Raw genomic sequence first — 22993 nt, 5'->3', positions numbered from 1 at the left:
TTTTTCTGAGTTCACAGGAAATGCATCATTTCCTGTACATTCTGTTTATAGCATCACAACTGTTTCTCCATTCATCATCTCCTAATAAAGTTGTTATGACAACTGTTTCTCAGTCTGCTGAAACCTGAAACGGAAACGCTACAGGCAGAGCCGTAGCGAGGGGAGTGCGATAGGGGCAGCCGCCCCGGGCGCCCTCACCAGAGAGGGCGCCGAACGGCAAGCCCTGGCAGTTTGGTTGGACATAATAATTTATAAAGTAGGAATGAAGAGAATTTGAATTTCCGGTCTCAGCAGTGAAAATAGGCCTTTTCTTTTCTTTGTTTACGAGGCTTCTGACTGAGGGAGGGGGGAGCGCTTCAGACTTGCCCTGCCCCGGGTGCAAACTCGCCTCGCGAAGGCTCTGGTTACAGGTGCAACGCTTACGTCGTGGGGTGTTCCAGATGCATGGGTCGAGCACGAGCCACTTGCCACTCTCCAAGTTCGGCGGTGCTTCCGCACACGAGGACAGTTTCGCCCAGCACGGTATCAGCCTGCACCCGAAGACACACTTCCCTCATGATGTCCCTCTGCGACAACTCTTTCTCGCTGTGCATGCTGCTCACACCTGCACATAAAGAAGAACGAGCCACTACAATAAGTACTAGTGTGGTTTCCTACGGGATAAAACTTGCAGCCACGAGCACAGCTGTCTCTCAAAATATATTTGAATCACTTATGAACTAAACAGAGTCCTCCAGAATATGTCTGAACGCTGACCTGCCTCAAGAGATGATGTTATATTTGTGCAGTATGTTTCATTAACGGAGAAAAGTAATTAAAAATACCTTATAAGGTCAAGGTCTCTAGGTAGGGGGGGTGCGGATTTACTTTACCAACCTTAATTTCTGTCATCACTGAATGCAGGGATTTCCCCAGCAACCCCCTTCACACAATCTTTCAATACCCCACAAAAAATACTTCCCAGACAGGACAAAAAGGCCCAAATTGAAGCAGATATGGTTGTCACCCTCTTACAGAACTTCCCCCCCAAAGGTGAAAATCCTGACAAAATCCCTGACTGAGTGTTTCAATGCACCCCTTTTCACAACGGCCTATGCGCATGCGCACGACCTTGAGGCTCCGGAGAGGGTTATCTCCGTCTTCACTAGATGGCGCACTATGGGGACGACCGCAAGAATGGCACCAGCTCGTCGGTCCCACTCCGGACCAGTTTTGGTCATTTGTAGACACCCACGTGGATTTGTTTTGACGGGCTCCGAGCGTGGCGCTAGTATACGACGCGTACGTGAAAAAGGACAACTGATCCCGCCCAGTCATAGTCCCACACCGGAAGACCGCCATCGCAGTCAAGGTCCTTCCAACGCACGTTAGAACGATCGCAGTCAGACAGCGACTCGCAAAGGAGGGCGCTATTTACCTGTCGGAAAGCTTTCACCAGTAGCGGCCATTCGGCTACGCAGACACCAGCACAAACTCAAGGTATCCAGAAATCCAGAGAGCGTCTTTTCTTCCTCTTATATCCCAAACATCGGAACTTCTTCCTCTGCCACTATGCACGCGTATAAACAAAGGCAGAACTGTCTAGACCCCTCTGCTAAACAATTGCATCACAAAGGGTACAGGTGTATTACATCACGATGAGAACTACCGCGCGCTGGAACGCTTACAGATGTAAAAATATATATGCCAGTTCCAGAACCTCGTTGCGTCAGCAGGCAAAGTTCGGCAGACGCAGACGACGCGCTCCTCCGAAGACGCGCCATTAAAATGAGGAAAACTGCGAAACGAAGCGGTCGTACACCGCTTATAAAAACACCCTCCGTCATCTCCGCTAATGATAGCTATTTGCGAGTTCGGTAGCAGCCGGTCAAGACGCGGGCACAGAGCAGGTAGGGGTAGGTACCGTATTTTCCGGCGTATAACGTGCGCGCTACACAGTAAAAAGTGCTCTGAAGAGGTCCTGCGCATTATCCAACGGACCGCGTTATACACGGAAATATTTTCTTGCAGAGATCCTTTTCAGGTCGATGACGTACAAATTCTAGCCTCTTCCTGGGTCTGCTGTTGATATCTCCCAAATCTCTTAGGGTCAGTTGACACAACCGACGAAAGGGCACTGGACTAGACTGGAGTGATTGAGAAGGGACGCGAAAGCGGAGAGGCGACAAGTATACTACGACACTGACTCTGTTGCATCGTAGTTTAATGGATTTGACTAAATGTGTTTCAAGTAAGGTACAGGGTGTGTGCAGAAAAACGTGACCCGCATTTTTACATGTAACTCGTTGTCTACTTACCCGAGGAACTTCCGGTGGCATACGATGGCGTATTTATGCGTGCGAAAGCTACAAAAAAATCCTGGAAGCCGTACTCAGCGTAAAAAAATAAACAGAGCGCGAAAACATGGGCTTCCATGCATTAGAATAGGGCGGTCATCACAGTGCATGGTAGTGCATTTCGGTCTCAGGAGAGTTATGCCCAGGCACCGCTAGGGGTACTGCCGATGGGCACCCATGTGGGACATCGTTTCGATTTATGCACCGATAGCTCCCCTAGCGGTACTTGAACACAACTCTCCTACGTCCACCATGTTGCCCTATTCTGATGCACGGAGGCCCAAGTTTTCCTTGCTCCGTTTATTTTTTAAGCGGAGTATGGCTTCCGCAATTTTTCTGCAGATTTCGCACGCATAAATGCGCCATCGTGCGCCACCGGAAGTTCGTTAGTTAGGTAGACAACAAGCTATGTGCCTAAATGCGGGTCATGTTTTTCTCGCCTTGGTTTACGGAGTCTATTGCGCGCGATCTCCACCACTGGAGAAACGGGCGCTGCCGTCGTTTTTGCGAAGAAAGCAGGATCACGTCACTCCTGCTTACCTCGACGTATGCAAGGGGGATCTCTTATCCTGCTCGTTGTCCGGATCCCGTATTTCAACATTTTCTTGCCACGATAAGCAGTTTTTGCAACTCGACGAGCCTACTTCTGGACTGGTTCATCCATATATGTAGCTTGAGCTGCGAATAGGTTCGCGAGTTGGCATAGGCACTCAATGGTGAAAGGAATGAAGAATAAAAATACAGAAAGAAAGCGAAGAAACAATTTTCTCGCTAATGGTAAGCACGCCCATGAGACGTTTAGTAACGGTAAAAACACTTGTCAGCTAATTTAAACCCTCGGTGCAGTTTTGGAAGACCGCTTCAGTTTTCCTTCATAGATATATCTGCACTCCGCCTAGATCTCGCTGCACAATGTGCAGGAAAGTACTCATTCCTGTACTGTTTCTGTGGAAAAAATATTCTCTGATAAGCACACGATGAGCTTCCTTAAACGTTTAAAAAAATCTGTATATGCAAAATAAAACGGTGTATACAGCAGTTGAGAGACAAACAATCGACCCGCAATTAACTATAAAGCAGCACGCTCTATGGTTTTGTAACAATGCAGACAACATTCACAATTAACTGACACATCACTCTAAGAACTGAACTTCACCGCATAGCACGTTGTACGCCAGCCATTGCCACGAATAATGTGGTTATCCCTTCTGATTCGAAGGGAGAGGGGGCGTACGCCTTTTTGTGTCAATATGGATGCATCATAATTGTCACAAAAAGGCGTACGCCTCCCTCTCTCTTCGGATCAGAAGGGATAACCCTATCATTCGAGGCAATGGTTGGAGCACAGCGTGCTACGCGGTGACGTTCACTTTTTAGAGTGTCATATCACTGCATCGCAACAGTGCATTTGCTACTAGTTTGCTATTTAAGCTACAGCTTTTTATATTCCGGTGTGCGGAGAGATTCTCAACACGCACCGTGTTTTTTAGAAGGCGACGACCACAACGCGTACAGTAAATCGTGGTCGTGCATTAATTGTTGACAAGGATTTCACCAGGAATTAGAGTTCGCGTTCATGGAAGATGCAGAATTCTGCGCTCTTCATAGAGACATATGCTGCGAATGACGGAGCTCGGGTATATTCTCAGAAAACTTAATTCGATATCGAACGAGCTGATTTACCGCACGAGAAATCAATCAGTCCAAAGGCACGTATTCGAAGCTAGAAGAGCAGATCAGCGAAAAGAAACCGCAGGAGATAACGCTGCCAAAGCACGTCAGGGATGCGTTTCCGACAGGGGACGCCACCACGTGTCCTCGCGCCCAATAGGAGAGAAGAAAAAAAAAAACGCGTTAAAATGTCACGTGACGACGCTCCTACCCGCATTTCGAGCGTGACATTGCATTCGGTACTGCTAGAGTCACTCAATAAGCTACGCTTCAGAGTAGCGACACTGTGCCGCCATGTTGTTTCGGATGACCTCCAGCGCCATCCATTTAGCGCTCTTCGAAGTGTCGTCTTCTTCCACTGCTTCTTCCTTCATCTATTTCTACTGCCAAAATAGAGGTGGGGCTGGAGGTCATCCGAAACAACATGGCGGCTCAGTGTCGCTACTCTGAAGCGTAGCTTATTTAGTGACTATAGGTACTGCATTTGAACAGTACCACTGTACCACCGTGTGCACGACCGCGACCGTGCATATATTGAGTATCCACACATCCGCGGTCATTTTATCTATAGAAAAAAAAAATCCATATGACGAAAATGCCATGTTACAAACAGTTTCACTTTGGCATAACGCAGGTAGAGTCACAGCAGCAAAGGAGAGTGTGGGTACTCTAACCCCATGCACTCCAAGTGGCCCATACCGCCCCTATATACTTCCCTGTGTGCTTCAAGCTCGCATTGCCATGAGGAGTCAATTGCGCCGACTGCGTGGCCCGGTTTACTGACACCCGTCCACTGCCCAAAATATCGGATGATTCAACATCACGTATTCTTGTGGGAACTATCGCTATGGTATGTCACATCCAGTGGCGTATCTAGGGTGTGGCAGGTGTGGACAGGTGCCATGGGCGCCAGGTGAACAGGGGCGCCATTATGTGGTCGGGTGTGAATGTGCCAGGTCGGGTACTCAACCTGGCACATTCATAAATGATCTAAAGCACCCGCCATTAGAGAGGTTGTAGTGTGAAACCTAGTGCGGACCACACGAAAACGCATCCCCAAGGACATCATGTGTTGCCATGGGCGCAGGTAGCTCTAGATACGCCACTGGTCACATCCACGATGTTAACCTTCTGTCACCCTCTCCCCTTCCCTTCCCCACTTCTGTTTATCAAATCGTGCGTGCTCGTCGTGACACTGTGCCCGTTCCCCGTGCTTGTACCTCAGGCTCAGGGTACACCCTCAATCCCAAAAAACGTTTCCACTGTAGCGCACCTTTAACACGAGCAATTTGTCCAAAAACGGTTTTACTACTTAAAATTCTGCGTCACTTTTGAATCACAAACGTAACATGAAAACGGTTAGAAACAACTAAGGTTTATTTGAACGAGAACTTCCGTGCAAGAGGCTGCACTTCTTCAGGTCACTTCTAACCGTTCCCATGTTACGTTTGTGATTCCCTCATCGCGGGTTCAGTGACAGTGTTTTTTTTTTGTCTTCTCTTTTCGTTTTTATTTCCCATTTCGACGTATCACTTTTGAACCTGCATTTCCGGAACGTTCCTGCGAGCTCTTGCGCAAATTCCCACGGGGCTGAAATCGTGACTACACTTCAGGACGAGAACAAAACCTGAAGACATTTGTGACTGGCTTATGTGTGGGCGCACCCCTACACTTTAAAAAAAAAAAAGGGTGTAGTTTAACTCCTTTTCCTTGCCACATATATCACTCTCAAAAAAGGATCGTCTCCTCACTCACTATAGGGAGTGGGGTTACGCTACAAACCCCTTACTGGAGAGTATAATATACAGGGTGTTCAAAATTAAGCTTTCACTAGCACTTTATAAATAGGCGAACAAAAGAAAACTGGTGCTATTTTTTCTGTTCCTTGAGTAAAAAAACAGGTGCTACATAACTAGCAACACCTGTTTCTTACACAAGTATAGCGTAAAGTTATCATCCGGTTTCCTGTCATCGCTATGTTTGCGTAGCGCTCGTGAAAGCTTAATTTTGAACACCCTGTGTTACTCGCCGGCAGGGAGAAAGGAGTTATGCTACTCCCCTGAGGGAATGAGGAAGCTCCTTTTTTTAGCCGGCGTTCACACGGGACAACTTTTCCCAGCAACTCGAAGCAACTCAAACCAACGTCTTTCGAGCAATTTCGAGTCCGCGTTCACACGCAGCAACTCTGTAGCTCCACCCACAAGCAACCTTATGGCGACCGGATAATGTGGGTTCGAATCGAACTGGTGGAATCTTTTCTTTAGCTGCTGTTTATCAAATTTCAGTCAGTTTTATAGCCCCAATAGATCATTATTACCTTCCAGAAATCGCAACTGATATGTTTACGTGAAGTTTGTAAAAAAATAAAAAGTTATTTCTCAGATGCACCTTCAGGATTTGAACCCATGAATCCACGAACAAAATCCACAGCGCAACCGGGAGTCACGTGGCAATGCTCCCCTCGCTGATTGGCCGGTGCACGAGCAACTTCTCAAGTTTTCGGTCGGCGAGCGTTTCGCAGCAACTCGGAGCAACTCGAGTTGCTGGAGGTTGCCGGCTAACAGCAACTCCAAAGTTGCTCATAGTTGCTAGAAAAAGTTGCCCCGTGTGAACGCTGCCTTATAGTAATTGTACTCTCCAAAAGGGAGTGACATATGTGGCAAGGAAAAGGAGTTAAACTACACCCTTTTTTTTTAAGAGTGTAGTCGCAACATAGAGCGACCAGACTGTCGCTAATAATGGCACTGATCATGTTTGGGAAAACACTCGTCGGAAACGAAATACCCAGAGCGTCCATTAGCGTGCTTTCGGAGCAAACCACGTATAAGATAGTGGCGTTAACAAAACGCGTGGATCCGCTTTCCCGTGTGCATGGTGTGTGTCCGCCATCTCACGCATACTTCACTCTCAAAGTGCGATCTATATACACTCTCTCCTGCCTCTGTGACTGCAGCTCTTATGTTATAGTCCTACTCAGAGACGTTACTCGACAAAAAGAAACCCGCTATACCAGTTAAAGTTACTGCGCAAGAAATGTAACAAAGTTAAAATGCGGCGGTTTACAATTCATTACCGCGAAACACTACCGCAACGTATAAATTCCAGCGCGCAGGCCTCGACAGCAATGATATTCGAAAAAAGAAAAAAAAAAAAAAAAGAGGAAATCGAATATCCGATCCTTTACGAATACATTTACATTTACGAAATTTACATTTCGAACTATTCGAAATATCGAAATCTTTATATTTCGAAATATCCGAAACTTCGAATTCCACGCAACTCTAATAAATAAACAAATAAACGAACAAACGAGAAAGTTGGTTTAAAAAAAAAAAAGGAACGAGTTCGTCAAGAACTTACTGGAGTTGAAAAGCAAGCAGCGAAATTTGAAGTTACTGAAAAAAAAAAAAAAAAAGAAAATAAATGCAGCCTATAGTCGCAGTAAGGAGTTACCTCCGACACTGGTCCTGCTATATCCTTCCGCTTTCCACACACGAGCGAATAATCGGCTGACGGGAAATGCGCCCTTGCATAACGGGACAGCATCGTCACATAAATCGCGCGATCCAACTCGTCCTTTCATCGGACACGCGACTACCACGTGGGTCGTGGCTATATCGCAGATCGTGTTCCGGGAAGGGAGATTGTCGCTTTCATCGGAATACGTAACACTTTATGCCGCCCAGAAGAAGAGCACTCTTCGGGTCAGCGCCACGTTTACCACGTGGTAGGGTCGATTTTGGGGCGACCAATACTATACGTGGTGGTCTATTATAAAGAACACTTTACTGCCCCGATACTTTCATCAACGACACCTATCACCGAATGAATCGTGAAGACAAAAAAGCAACGCAGTAAGCGCCAGGATAGTTGCTACTTTTCAGTTCCCTATGTAAAAGGGGTTGCAGAACCCGTATACGACGAATTTTATCACAATCGAATACAGTCAAACTCCTTTACAACGAAACTCAGGGGACAGCAAAAAAAAAAAAAAAAAAAATCGCAGTAAAGGTATTTTCGTTAAAAAGGATGTCCATTATTGGACCTATAGGGCTCCAGTGGGACCGCAAAAAAATTTGCTGTAGTGGTATTTTCGTTAAAAAGGTGTTCGCTATAAAGGAGTTTGACTGTATAAAAACAACTTTCAAACCACAGAGGACACTTAAAAACTCCTCGAGCCATCCAAAGGACGAGACATCCCTTGACGACGAACGCGGAGTTGTTTACCGGATATCTTGCGAAGAATGCCCAGCTGTTTATGTCAGTGAAACAGGACGAAAAACAAGCACAAGAATGAAGGACCATATAAGGGATATCACTAAATCGACAAAATCACTAAACCGCCTGAACTCTGTGACCACATATATGGCTAATCGGACAAACAACAAAGTTAACCTAGATAACCCTAACATTTTATCGCGTGAAGAACGACGGGGAGGACGTAAACAACTGGAATAATCGTTCATCAAAAAGATAAGCAGTTCTGTCAACAAACACCCTGGCCCTCTTCCGGACAGCTACCATAGATAAGCAAGCACCCAAGCCACTTGTTTCTGATGGTGGATAAGCAGTACTGTTCCCGAAACGTCAAGCTTTCAGTTGTTTTTAATGTTGTATATAGTGCCGGTGTGCGTTTTTACCAATAAACACATGGTGGTTCATATGGACACAGGAATGTCATATTTTCGAACAATTTTTGCTTCGGTCTTAGCTACCAGTACAGCTGTATTTTGCTTCGTACGTTAATGAACACAATCCTCTGCGTACGTAATGGATAGCGTGGTGGTCCTGCAGAAAGGTCTCTATGTTCACCAACGCTATCCCATGCAGACACAAAGACGATAGCGTACGATGTATAAACTCTCTTATAAACTGTGACATGAAGTACTCGACTAATTGACTAATTCGCCGTTGTTAAAAATACTAATTCGCTTATATTTCAACTGGCGAATTTCAAACAATTTTCACCGTGACTTCTGCCATGACATAAGAGAGATAAGAACGAAGAGATAAGAACACACGAGATAAGAACGAGGTCCGTGCTATTCAGGGTGTCGAACCGCAAAAACATACGGGTTGGGTTCGGTTCGGGTTCGTGTTACTTGGATTTAGTTCCGGTTCGGCTGCGCCAAAAATCGAACCGGTTCGCAAACCGATTCGGGGCACCGAACCGGTTCGCGACCCGGTTTGGCGTTTCCAACTCGTATCTCCCATAAAACTGCTTTTATCAGGAAATGCGTGGCTAATAGCTTACAGCTGCTGCCTGCGTTGACGTTTTTAGTGGCCAGGCACTCCTTTTAGCGAGAGAAAGGAGAAATGGATGAACACTTATTGCAAATAGAGTCCACGCTGATGAAGCGGTGTAGTCCTGCTACTCTGTTTCCAAAATCGCTTGCTTCACACACAAAATAATTATCGATATCGGTATTTCGATACTTTTTACTCAAGTCACGAGTATCGGTATCGCGATACCACATTTCGGTAACGCGTACAACACTGGAACATAGGTCATAAACTTAACCCCGCCCCCACACAAGAATCGCTTCGCGCGTGCGAAAGTAGTGCGGCGCGACCAAGTGGGGACTTGGGGGGGGGGGGGGGAGAGCCGGCACTATACATCGCGAAGTGGGGACGTCGTGCAAAGGCTGGTAGCCAATCGCAGGAGCCTTCCACGGATGAATGGGCTGTCCCAATTGTAGGACTTAAGTTGTCACTGACTATACTGTTGAATCCCCGAATGACGGGGGTCACGGAGACGGCGCGCAGCGGCATGCTATAGCACACCATGAGTCGATTCTCGACGCCGACGCTGAATAGACCTCTACCCGAGAAACGTCATCATGACGTTGGTAGACAGAATGAAACCGAAACAAATCGGAAGGGGAGGGCTGGGTCCCTCGAATGGGCACTTGTTCGCTGCCTCCTATTGAAAGCAAAGTAGGACCGAAGGTCGCGTCCCTTTCAGATATACCATCCTAATCCTCTCAAGACCGCAGCTTTCGGGCGCGACCTTGCTCGCCCCTAGCTTCGAGCGTAGTTCAACTCTACCAAATTGGTGGCGCTGTGGAACACTTTGACGTCATCTGTTTACAAACAGGGAGAGGTCTACTGCTTGGCGTCAATCAACGAACGCAACCAAAACAGGCAATCAAGCATGTATCGGACAGAAATCACAAGGAGTACGGTTTTCGCAGTTTTTGGACCTTTGCGCGGAAAGGAGTTCGCGGTTATGTCGGAATAATGTGGCTCGGAAAAAGGTGCGGGCGTCCCCATATGTCTCGGGAGGGGCCCCGCCTGCTTTATTGTCGCATAACAGCGCGCGCAGAAGGTGCGGAGAGAGAAGGAAGTGTTCCCGCCTCTTGTTTTACCTTTCTTTCCCCGGCTTTGACCTTGATGTTGGTGACGACCAGGTCCCCCAAACTCACCTCGGAAAAGCGTGCAACAAAGAAGGCCGCCACTAGATACACCACTGTTGCCGTTCCGGATCACTTCAGCGCGCTAAGTTTAGCGGCAAAATGTTTTTGTTGTTTCTGCGAACGAATCTAGTCTTTATATGTCCAAATAAAACGCGTATAACAACTTTCTGTGTCGTTTTTCACTTTTTGGTCCGTTTTTAAACGTGTTGAGCGATCGGAAGGATCTAGTGCACGGCTGCGTGCATCATATCGCGTACCTGTCGTACCAGGCGCCGCAGGCGCTGCAGTCGTCCATTTCTCCTTCGGTGACTTCGCCTGGCTTGGATTGTGCTTCAACTGGATCTTTAGCGCGCTACAATCCCCGCAAGCCAACGTCTGGTAACAATGGGGTATCTAAGGGCGGCCTCCGGTATTGCACGCATCGGGATAGGAACAAATACATGGGAAAATGGCGACCTTGGGGGACCTGGTGACGACCGTCTTATCGCAAGAAAGCAAAACAAATGAAGGCGGAGACACTTCCTCCTCTAGACGCACATTTCGCGCGCGCTTCTCCGCAAAAAAATCAGGAAGGCGGGGCTATAGCGAAATTTTTACTAACACTTTTAGACTACTTCTGTCGCTATACTGTGCATAGTATTTGTTGGGTCTGCGGTTATCTGCGGAGGACTTCATATTTCTGTGAAAAAAAGTTAGGTTCGCTCGGCAATTTTCAAAGTTCAATAGAGAAAAATAAATTTCCCGCAACTACAAATTGTCCAAAGCCTCCCTCAATGGTGGCAAACGTTTCCAGAAGGTAATTGCCGAAAGTCTCACAATCCTCCGGCGAGTACGTCGCCAGCAGTTAGAATTATTTTGTCACTTTAGGTGAAATGCCCTGTATGATATAATAGACGATTTCAGAAATTGCATGGATGGCCCACCAGAGAGCGCCGTGTTGCGAAAGCCCCGCTGCACCTTGGGATTTAGTTTTCATGAGTCAGACAGAAGAAGAAGAGCGCAAACGGTTTCGGTTTTCTCTCTCCTTCACCTCCCGCACCTTCGAGCAACAGGCAGACGAGCACGAATGTAAACCATTTCCCACAACGCATTGCGCGATGCGCGTGACTTGGGCGACGGAGGGCCCCCGTGCGGAGCACAAGGGCAATATCTGAAATCGCCTATTAGGGGTTTATGTCGCGAGACAACTGAGTTACCACAAAGTGGTCCTTGGAATTTCGGGACACCGATGAGGATCTTTTGCCTTAGTTGTGCTTCCAGCGGTTGTCATTTATGTGATGGGCTGCGGACGTTGAACACTGAGTCTGCATTTGCTTTGCTTGGTCTCTGCTGCTTCGGCAGCGATGGCCTTTATTGTAGCACTCTCGAAGGGGTAAAAGGGAGACTCCGCACCAAAAACGTGTTGAGGTAACGGTGCGACATCCATCCGGACCATATGATATTTTAGAGAATACTATTTCTCATCCCCAAATGGCGCAGATAACACTAAAAGGAGTATTTCCTTTGAGTGATTAGGCGCTCTTCCACGGAAAAGCAGTGCGGCAACACTGGGCCTCGCCGTCATTCTTCGTGTACGGGATTTTTTTTTTTTTTTTACGTTTCGCTTTTATCGCTGGCGAATATTTTAGAACGAAATTGAGGAAGCAGATGACCGGTCATCCATGTGGCACGAAGAAGTTACAAAGTGCGTGCCCGAAAAACAGCCGGTCGCCCATACGAGACTACCGGTGATGTCACGCATGGTACAGGAGGTAGGAGAGGAAACCGTCGTAAGTTTCGGTTTCGTTTTGAGCTTCCCAGCTGTTATGGTAACTAACGAGTGCCCGACTACCAAACCAACTACTTATTTCTAATTTCGGAAGAATTCTTTACACAGCGATTATAATAGTTTCGGATTGTCCGGGAGTCTCCCTTTAAGACAACCGAGCGAATGGAGCTGCGCAAAAGAAATATGTAAATCGAAACAAATTAACTACTCTAAGAACCGCTAAGTGTCGACACGGGCTTCTTTCTGGAAGATTTTTCGCGGAAGGTTGCAGTCGGTAACACAGAGGTTCCGAAAGCGTGCGAAGCAAAATTTAAAAGTCGGGTGTTTTATTTAATGAGGAATAACGTCTCTTTCACTTGCCGTAAATCAAGCAATAGATGTATATTGGAGCCGCACTGCCCTTGCATTGTGCTTATGTCTTATTAATTGAATGCCATTGAACTCTCATAATAACTAGAAACCAAGTCAGCGAGGGGGGGCATCTCAACATGGGAGCCGCCATGATCAATACTGTAGGCCTAGCGCGTTACAAACGGTGTCTCATACGAGTTCTGTGCGTCGTTGCGTTATGTCGCAGCACAAAGTCTAAACCATACAATACTCGTTCCCTAAGGAATCCAAGCTATGCCGTGCGCGAAGTGTGTGTGTTTTGTCTGCCATCACCTGTGCGCTTGGCAAGCGCACAGGTTATGGCAGACAAAACAAACACACTTCGCGCACGGCATGCACGGAGCCATGCTGAAGCGGAAGCGACTTGCATTGGATTGGATACCATTGCGCCGAACGCACCTGGTCTTCACACGTGGAAAGGCTGTGGCAGAATCCGGCAGAATCCACAATATCGATCATGGCGTCCCCCAGGCTCGGACATTGGGAGAGGGTCTTTACTCCGTACAACTCCTTTGCTCTCCCCCTTCACTCTCTCTCTCTCCCAGCTTTTCTTCTAGCCTTTAGCCTTATGATTTCCATGTTTAACGCATCCAAGTGTCTCAGTGCTTTGTACATTATCCCCGTTCGACAAGGTACTTATACTTATTCGGTCGTGTGACGTCGAAATGAACCCTGGCCCTCCTAAACAGGATATCCAAACTATAAACAGTTCGACACAATACTACAACTTTCTCAAGACCTCAATACCCGTTTTACAACTCTGGACACACGAACCACTGCGCTCGATCAGGGGGGGGGGGGGGAGATTATGCGTCTAATGGCACAAAGGCAACAAAGGCCATAGAGCGCCAGAACCAGACAGGGTCAGACAGAAATGTTAAACGCCTTTCGTTCAATACAAGAGCCCCAAAACGAAATATCTGGTATTAGCATAAGACTGGATGCAGTTGAAACCAACACCGCGCTTATCGACGTAAACGGCAGCGAACCCAGTCTAACGCCTGTCCTTTCTGGCGTTCCCCAAAGGTTCTGTCCTTGGCGAACTTCTGTTTCTCATATACATTGACGGCCTTCCAAATGATCTTACATCTACCGCACGTCCCTATGCTGATGATTGCATCATCCGTATCGTCAGATTACTAATGAATCTGATATGGAATTACTTCGCAATGACCGCATTAAACTTTCCAGGTGGTGTCAAACTTGGCACATGCAATTTAACTTATCAAGATGTAAATCAATGATAATTTCTCGCTCTAATAAAGTGCATGCGACTTATTCTATTAAAAGCATTCCATTTGAGTCAGTATCAGTTTACAAACTATGTAAACGCCGAGGTACTACCTTGGCTTTTTCACCTAAGTTATGATGGCGTCCTCGTGTTGAATATAACACTAGCAACGCGTCTCGAGCTACACTCGCCGAAATTTTTCATCCGCTCCAATTAACACTAAGATGACTTTGTATAAATCATTAGTCCTTCCTAAATTGGAATATGCAGCCTCCGATGTGGGATACCGATCACACCACCAATTCAAACGCAATAGAAACAGTACAAAACAGGGCAGCTCGATTCGTGTTCGGTAACCACGACCGCACCGCCAGTGTCACTGGTGTGAAACATAAACCTCAGTCTGCCTCTACTTTTGCACTCGTCGAAAAATAACTCGTCTGTTTGTTTCGCAAGATTTATTCTCATAATACGCACCTCAGATAATCTTTAATCCAACAACCTTCATACTTCCAAGCTCGTACCGATCACCCACAGAAAGTCGGCATTCCCTCATGCTCAACGAGATCATGTCACGATTCATTTTCTTCCTCGTACATCGTTGGAGTGCATGGAACCGCTTTCCCGATGGTACCATCACCTCCATTACCGACGTCAAGTAATTTGAGAAGAGCTTATGCGATTATTTCTCTATATATCCATTTTTCATTCTACATGTTTTACACTTCTGCTGTCACTTCCCCCCCCCCCTTTCAATAGGCTAAAACCCTTCTTTTTTTTTTTTTTTTTTACATATACGTACCTGTACAATTTCTTCCTGCGGACCTAATTTGGAAATATTTTGTATGCTGCTTGTATTACCATCTTTTTACAAGTTATTAACCCACTCCTCTCTTTATTGCCCACGGCCCTGAGGGTAAATAAATAAATGAAACAGGCAAATGAACTGCTCACTTTTCAGTTCTTGTCTACCTGTTTACGAATTAAGCACTGAGGCGAACCCCCGAAATGTTTTTTTTTTCTCGCTGCAACATGTTTTGCAAAAAAACGACGAGTGCAGGTGACCTACAGAGCGCGCGTGCGGTCTCCGTTCCGCAGAGTCTGGCCATTGGGAGGAGTCACAAAAAGAGGCTCGACCTGTCAATCACAGTTTCGCTCCTCTGATTGGATGACTTTTTACCAAGGGGGTCGCCATGACACCATACTGCCACCCAAAATGGCGACCAAAACAAACACAGTGAAGCGGGGATTTCGTGACAAAAATTTTTCACAGATTAACCTGATTTTACGCTGCAAATGTACATCCTAATATAAGTTTCTCGGAAATCAGTTTCATCTTATGCTCATCCATCGATATCTAACTGAAAATAATACGTTTTGTCGACGTGTTAGGCCTAGTGAAGACGGCGATCACAACGAAACCATAAGAAAAACGGCGCTGTGCTGTACAATCTTATATTTAATTGCTGGATTTCGTGGATATAAACACTCTTGCCTTTTATATTCAAACTATTCATGTAGATTTAAAAAACATACCGACGACAGAATCTATCCCAGCAGGTGGTTCTGCCGGCAGTGATACAACGACGGAAGCAGACGACAGTTCCCGACGTGCCTTACGCTCCCTAGGTGGCGCACGTCAAATTTGCACCAAAAATCCACTAGTTTTGCAGATTGCGTGAGGTATCCATTTCAATCCCATCCAATCCACTTGCCACCCAAAATGGCGCTGCCCATGTTGGATACGGGGACAAATAGTGAGGATAGGTTGATTGATAGCGCCCCATATTTCAGAACTCTATTGGTCGCAAAGCTGAAAAAGTGGGTGGAGCTTCAGGTATAGGCATGACCCATTAATGGCCAGACTCCCTTTTAATATACGGCTCTGCCGTTCCGCACACCTTAAAAAAAAACTCCGCTCGTGCAAGGAGGTATCGCGAGAACGAGGGAGTCGTGACGCAACGTGGTTCCCGGCACGTGACTCGTGACGTACAGGGGCACAGCTCCCGCAGGTATAGACGACCTGCGTCACTGATTACGCAACGCCACCGCGCAAAGCATGCTGGTGGCCACTATCAGCTTTATCAGCCTATCAGTCGACGCGTTTTTCCCTCTTCTTGCCCACCACAGCAAAATATAACCTCGAAACTATCTTCTCGTGACGTCACATGTTTGTGAGCAGAGGGTCATCTATAAGCGGCGCGTGAGCTGCAAAGATGGAAACAAAGAAAGAAAGACACGTGGATTTTTCCACGTCACGCGAGGATCGCGTCGGCCGTCCGCAGCGGCTTTCTGATTCCGTTTCCTTTTCTCCTTTTTTAAATTTTGATTGTGCAGACCCAAGCAGCACAATGCACTGAAAGTCGAGTGCGATTGGAGTGGACGGTATGTGTCTTATCAATGTTATTTAGTTTCAGGCGTCTATTCAGGGCCTTCCATCTTCCCATCCACCCCTACTGCACTCGACTTTCAGTACATGCGATGGGAGTGATTGGAGCAGGTGCTGACAAACGTGCTCGTCTCATGGTTTTCATTTTTATTTTTTGGAATGGCAATGCTTCCAACGAGGACCGTCTCTCATTCTGCCATATCACGTTCACCCGAAATCCCCTAATTCAAGAGGTAAATCACCCACTAGTTAAATTACATTAATTACAGTAGTTAACCCCCAAGTATTTACATAATCTCTTTAAATGCAAACTGAAAAAAAAAAAACGGCATCTATGCTACACTCGTAGCTTCATCATAAAAAGAAAACCTGTAATAACTGAAAAAAAAAAAAAAAAAAAAAACCGCGTGGAACAACACATGGAAGGATGCTTTCAGCGCTTACCAAAAAGTCTATCCCAATCTCGCGACTTAGAATACATAGAAACATTGAAGGAGCACTGAGGTGGCCACCGAAATTTTTTGAAAAAACCTTCTCCTCGTGAAAAAAAGCGAATCGCAGAACGAGAGAGACGTCGTCACGTTCGAGCAATGCAAAGAATGTCCACCTATAGCCATGTAACCTACTTGCAAAAATAGCATCTGCACAATTCTCAGATTAAAAAACAAACAATAAAGCTATAGAATAAAAGCAAACACCCTGTATATCTGTATTAAAGTGAAAATCCTAGATATGTCGCCCACGACACGATGGAGACCACCATCAACCTTTTCATCAGCTTTCAGTTTGCAGTGTCCATTTTTTAACGAAAATAAAGATGTCACGCTACACCGTTAGACATTACTAAAATTCCAGGCATTAAAAGTTAAAGGCTCCAGGCATCAGTTAAAGCGTTTTGGAAGTCAACCTTACGAGTTTGGTGACGGATTTGATAAAGCCAGATTTAAAAATGACTCGGCTCGATACGACGAATACGGATCCAGATTGAAGCGACCATGAAGAACTTTCCGAAAAATCTGAGACCTCAGTGGAAATCAGCTCCTAAGGAGGGCTTTTACCTGAAATATACTAGATTTTTACCCTACTGCTTTCAATGCAGGTGCAGTTCACATACAAAACGGCATCAACTGGCTTCCCGACATCTCCCCCTGTAAGCAGTCCGACGTCAACTGCGTCATTTGCTCACTCCAAAGTTGCACCAAGCCAGACAGGTCGCCTGCTTCTGATGTCACAGAGTACCTTTGTCGTGCTGGCACAAGTCACCTTTTCTGTCCATGGTTTTTAGTTTTATATCTCAAATGCTTGGTTGATTCTCTGCATATGGCTTAATATACAGGGCTCGCCAAGATAAACTTTGGGGTTTGTTACGTAGGTCAAACAAACATAAACAGCATCGGGAAGCTAGAGTGGACGTTAGAAGACGTATTAATGCCCCAAAATTTTATGGTGATACTGCCACTTGGTCCGTTTCTCTGCGGATAAATCGTCAAAATTAAAAAAAAAAAAATGCTGCTGCCTAACATTCCCAATCGGCTGTACCTGTGTTCCAGCTCCTTCCATCAGATGGTGACACAGTCGAATGCAGCGTTGCAGAGGATTACTCCGCATTAAGCTCCGTTTGTTCGCTTGGCTTAGATATCGCCCGCAGCGCCGCATTCTACCGTTTCACCATCTGACGGAAGGAGCTGAAACACAGGTGTAGCCAATTGGAAATGTTAGGCAGCGGTTGTTTCTTTAATTTTCACGATTTATCCGCAGAGAAATGGACCAAGCGGCAGCATAGACACAAAATTTTGGGGCACAATACGTCCTCTAACATCTACAGGGTTAGTCTAGCAAACATTACACACTTCGACTGCATCGTAAAAACATAAGATGGTGTTTAGCCAACCCCAAACTTCGCGGACTGATAACCATTTGTCTAACGTTGTGTTGGAATTTTTTGCGAGCGTTACGGTCCTGTAGAAGAAAAATTAAAAATCGAGCAAAATCTCACGCCATGCATTTTCTATGGCCTATCTCACCCAAAGGCCGCCGTTTTCTCCTGCGTGCGCTTCAATTTCATTTCGCCACACACAGGTGGCATCAACATACAGAAGAAGAGGATTGGTGCATAACGTAAGAATGGACATGCCACATCGCTGTAGGCAGCGGCGCCTGCGTGGGGTGACGTGAACGTGAAGCAGACACGAGAAAAAAATGGCTGTGTTTCTGTGAGATAGGCCATTGAAAATGCACGGGGCGAAATTTTGCTCAATTTTTAAATTTCTTTCTACATGGCCATAGCGTTTACAAAAAGTTCAAATAAAACTGCGGTCGAATAACTATCAGTCTTCAAAGTTTGGGGAAGGCCAAGCCCCATCTTCTATTTTTACGATGGGATTGAAATGTGTAAAGTTTTGCTAGACTAACCCTGTATTTTAGCTTCCCAACGCTGTCTCTATTTTTTTTTTGTCTACGTTACAAACCCCGAAGTTTATCTTGGCAAACCCTGTATTTAACTCTTAAAACGGAACTTCACCACAGAGCACAATCTTAGCCAGCCACCATCCCGAATGACATCATTCTGCCCAGTTTGGTTAAAATCATGAGGCGTACATGTTTCTGTGGCACTCATTCGGTTACACTAATCGTCGTAAAAAAAAGGTGTATGCCCCACACTCTCGGCAAATCGGGAGTGATAAAACATTACGTCATCTTTCTGTGCAATGGTTAGCCTTCACCGTGCTATCTGCCGACACAAATTGAAATCGGAGCTTGGTCCGCATCATTTGTGGAACGGGAATTTGGTTTGAATCCAATTTGCGTCGTCAAATCCACAGCACTGGTCACGAGCCCCTTAAGCTTTCACGGTGTACTTTGTGAAATGTTCTGCGCCCTTCTCTCCGTTTGCTTCTTTTTTTTTTCCTGTTTTCTAACGCGTGGGGGTTTGAAACCAGTGACTTTAACGGCACAAACTTCAGTGAATTGCCTTACCATTATTAAAGTGCTGCCCGAGTGGGTGCTGAACAGCAGTTTCCTGCAAGCAAAATCAAACAGAAGTTGTGAACAGTGTCTGCAGAAAGTCCATAATCGGATGTATACTGTTACGACATCATTCAAACAACAAACACAGAAAGTAAGAAACACCAGGAGTGACGAATAAAAGACTTTTCAATCGCGTTCAAACTCTGTGAAACCAAAATGGCTGCTCTCCACATGAAGATGTCCACAAGATCCACGTAGATTTCCACATTAAGCTAGCTATGTGCCAAAACTAGGAGAAACGTGTCAAGCGGATGGCGTCACTGAAGAAAATTTGCTGCCCTTACGTGTCATTTTTAATAATTGATCTTATTACTATTTCATTACAATTATTATTTCCCATTAGCACATTTATACGTTAATTACAACTGCACGTTTGAAATTCACACTAATATACAGGAACTTTGTGACACACCATGCTTTCTGATAATGTGCCAGCGATGCACGTCATGCAGCACAGTTCTCTCCCGTACGACCTGTTTTTCCCTACAGTCTCCCATTTGTATGCAGATATATGCACGAAATATGCGTAGACCATTTATGTCTAGTACATCCTGTGAGTTGATGCTGCTAGCTTACAATGATCTCAGACAAAAGCACCAAAAAGTGCTGCCACATACTTTTCCGTAATGCTCATAGTCTCTATGCAAAATATTTCAATTTAATTTGTGGCCAATAATATATACATAATCAATATTTTTTTGCTTTTAACAATATAAACCAGCAGTGAAAGGACATGAACAAAGATGAATGAACACACATGCATGCTGGCATACTTTTAACTGCCGGGAAGGGAGTTGCCTCAGGACAGAAGCCGCCGATATTTCGAACAGAGACTGTTCTTCTTCTTACTCTGAACAGTCTCTGTTCGAAATATCGGCGGCTTCTGTCCTGAGGCAACTCCCTTCCTACATCTCTACCGGTTTGCTGGATTTCTACCCATCTATTTTAACTGCCAGCACTTTCGCAGTTGTGACACCATTGCGAATGACTTTTCTTTGCCCTGCGGAAAACCCAAGCCACTGACTCGAGAGAAAACGTCCTCCTTATGTACTATCAGGGGCAGAATTGGGAAGGGGTACAGATGTCCTGACCCTCCCTTAATTTCGGTCGTTACATAGACTTTCAATTTAATAATTGGGGGTTTACGTCGCGAGACAACTGAGATCACATAGACTTTCAATTGACCTTAGTATTGTAACAGCATGCTGTCCAAGGCGGGCCCCCTCCCCATCAGAAAACTCCTGTATCTGCCTCTGTGTACCATCCTATCTCAGAAACGATCCTCAGCCATTTTTTATCTCATTTGCGCACTCTTGTGATTCCAGCTTGTGATTCCATCACCATAAAAGCAGGGGCATCTGAAGTCCCTCACCACAGGGGAAAGCCCTTACCTAACCTAACCGAGAGGAGTCATTGATGTGCTTATTAGAAATGACTCGTCCACACAATCTCATGACAATGGAGGCTGTAACACGTATGGGGAGTCCACGTTGCCTTCTTGATTACCCTGAGGCTAAAAAGAAATTGGCATTTGAGTAGCACAAACTGAAATATTGGTTGATCGTTTCATTAAGTGCAACGAGAGAAGTAGAAGTAAGCGAGCGGCAGCGTGTTCCTTTATTTTAGATTTTGTTCTCTACACAAAGCACAGTGACGTCGACTGCAGAGGGTGTCATTATTGTTCCACTAAAAAGGTTGTGCCTACAGTGCTGCCCTGCCTCCTAATGTAGTTCTACCATCGTACTATTCACAGGTTTCGGAACCAATGGATCCAATTAGATTAGATTACAATGGAATTCTGCATTTGGTCCAGTCCTCAGGCGTGCGTAAAGGAATCGGTCCGAATGGTTAGCCTACTGCCCTCAAACACTGTGGTTATATTTCTCTCTCCTCAGTTCCTTTAAAGACGCCTTGTTACTCTTCACACAACAGGTCTGCAAATAGAGGATCACATAGAGTAGTTGGGAGGACAGTACCCATTCGGGACTCTTTAAATGGGTGCTCGTTTTCACTCTGTGTGGTAACAGACCTGAAAGCGTGTCTGTCCAGAACGACACGTACAGATGAAAAATGGCGCGACGGGATCACGAGAGTGAAAGCTCGGGCGGGGGGGGGGGGGGGGGGGGTTTGCTCCACCTTCAGACATCCCTGCCATAAAGCCTAAACCAGAATGTGGGAATGTGGCTTATTTTCCCAGTTTATCCAAAAAACAAGGTTGTCATCCTGGAATGAAATTTGGCAAACGCACTCTCTGTAATAGAAGAAGCATCCAGCTTGTTTTTTTTTCTTCTTCTTTTGTTCAAATACCCTACAACACCATCAAGGCATTGGAGCAGGAAACTGGTTTGTGCCTAACATAATCACTTAGCAAACGTACAAAAACGAAATGCACCAAGTGCTAACATTCTAATGCAACAGATTATTAACCAATTACTTAAAGCATCTGTAAGAGAACATTATTGCTGAAATAACATTTCATGACAAGTGACACATGCAGGTCGGCATGAATTATACTCAGACATCATAATATTCCGAATCTTATCACGCAGGAGCACTGCATATCAAAGGCTTCGAATGTAGTCATTCCATTGTCTAATGTCAACGCTTTTTGCACCGTCTAGACAATATCCTGGGAATGCCCATGACTCAAAAGGTCTACGTGGAGGCATAGAATGGGATCCTCAAATTGGTTTTAAGAATAAACGAGCTAAGGATATCAGAAAAATACTCATAGGAAAATTTGGCAATTTGATTAGGGCATTTACTCAATTATTATGCTACGTGTGACAAGAAGGTATGCTGAAATGTATTTGTTTTACACTGATGCCTCATTTAATGCAAATGGCTGTGTCTGTTTGAAATACACTTAGGTCGAATTAAACACTCCTCCAGAGGCATGCTAGTCTTCTGAAGGTAAATCTAGCAATATGGTTTGATGTAGGCAAGCTGTCTATACAGGAAAGCAAAGAAGGAGCGTTCGACACTGATATGCAACGGGCCAAATGGACACAGAGCAAATGCTCATTAAAGACAACTTTGTGCCAGTTTGCCTAAAATAATCTTCACAAAATTTTAGCATGCATGCAAAAGCCCATTTGTTATTTTTCATTTACTTTACATAACACCGATTTACAATAACACTGCCACACAAACAGACATTCAATTTATGTCATCATCAAGTTCTTTGGCTGACATTATGCACTATATATGTAGGATGCTGTCTTACAGCTACACCAATCGCCCCCCCCCCCCCAAAAAAAAAGAAGAGAAAGAAGAGAAAAAAGATATCCTGTGTTTTACGTTTTTTCTCAAGATCTGAAAGTATGTCTAAAAAGCAAGTGGTTGGAAAAGACGAATAACGAAAGATACGTGTAATATTTATGTTTGCTGAGGCAGCTTGAGTCTTCTCATGCCTTGCTTTTTGTAAGTGGCTCTTGAAGGTTTGAGCACCAGAACTCTGTCAAACACATACGAAAATTACGTTACATAACAGTAACCGTGAAACACATACTCTATCCTTCGATACTTTTTGGTGGATTGCCTGTTCTACTTCGACGATTATCGCAGCATACCACAGTGAAAAAAGGAAATAGAATAGGCTAAAGTGTCCGTTTTGGCACAGAATCACCTCACCAAGAGCAAACTGTCCATATCCCAAGTGAAGGGTGCAGAGCTTCTTCACAGACTTGAACGCTTCAGCAGCCACACGCGAAACAATACTGCACAGATGATGCAAGACTTCGCACTGTGAACGTCGACCACAAA

General features: G+C 45.4%; 1 protein-coding gene across 5 annotated transcripts in view; it reads right to left on the bottom strand.

The window, feature by feature from the left end:
* The window catches only part of LOC135368106 (glycerophosphocholine phosphodiesterase GPCPD1-like), a 52033-nt gene that overhangs the window by 28902 nt on the left and 138 nt on the right, over positions 1–22993 (bottom strand). The window contains exons 2-4 of one of the 5 annotated variants that reach the window (XM_064601187.1): positions 22862–22973; positions 19178–19220; positions 424–604 (exon numbers count right to left, since the gene is read on the bottom strand). In XM_064601187.1, the coding sequence (XP_064457257.1) occupies positions 424–604; positions 19178–19220; positions 22862–22879 (242 nt within the window). In that variant the 5' untranslated portion in view covers positions 22880–22973. Of the gene's footprint in view, positions 1–423; positions 605–1417; positions 1610–2297; positions 2431–7460; positions 7705–19177; positions 19221–20619; positions 20641–22861; positions 22974–22993 lie in introns of those variants that run through there. The other 4 variants (XM_064601189.1, XM_064601185.1, XM_064601186.1 and 1 more) reach the window with 4 other exon arrangements.

This window comes from Ornithodoros turicata, chromosome 9 (genome assembly GCF_037126465.1).
Source record: "Ornithodoros turicata isolate Travis chromosome 9, ASM3712646v1, whole genome shotgun sequence".
Lineage (NCBI taxonomy): Eukaryota > Metazoa > Arthropoda > Arachnida > Ixodida > Argasidae > Ornithodoros > Ornithodoros turicata.
Note: the sequence above shows the minus strand (reverse complement) of the source record. Positions and strands in the feature narration are given on the sequence as shown.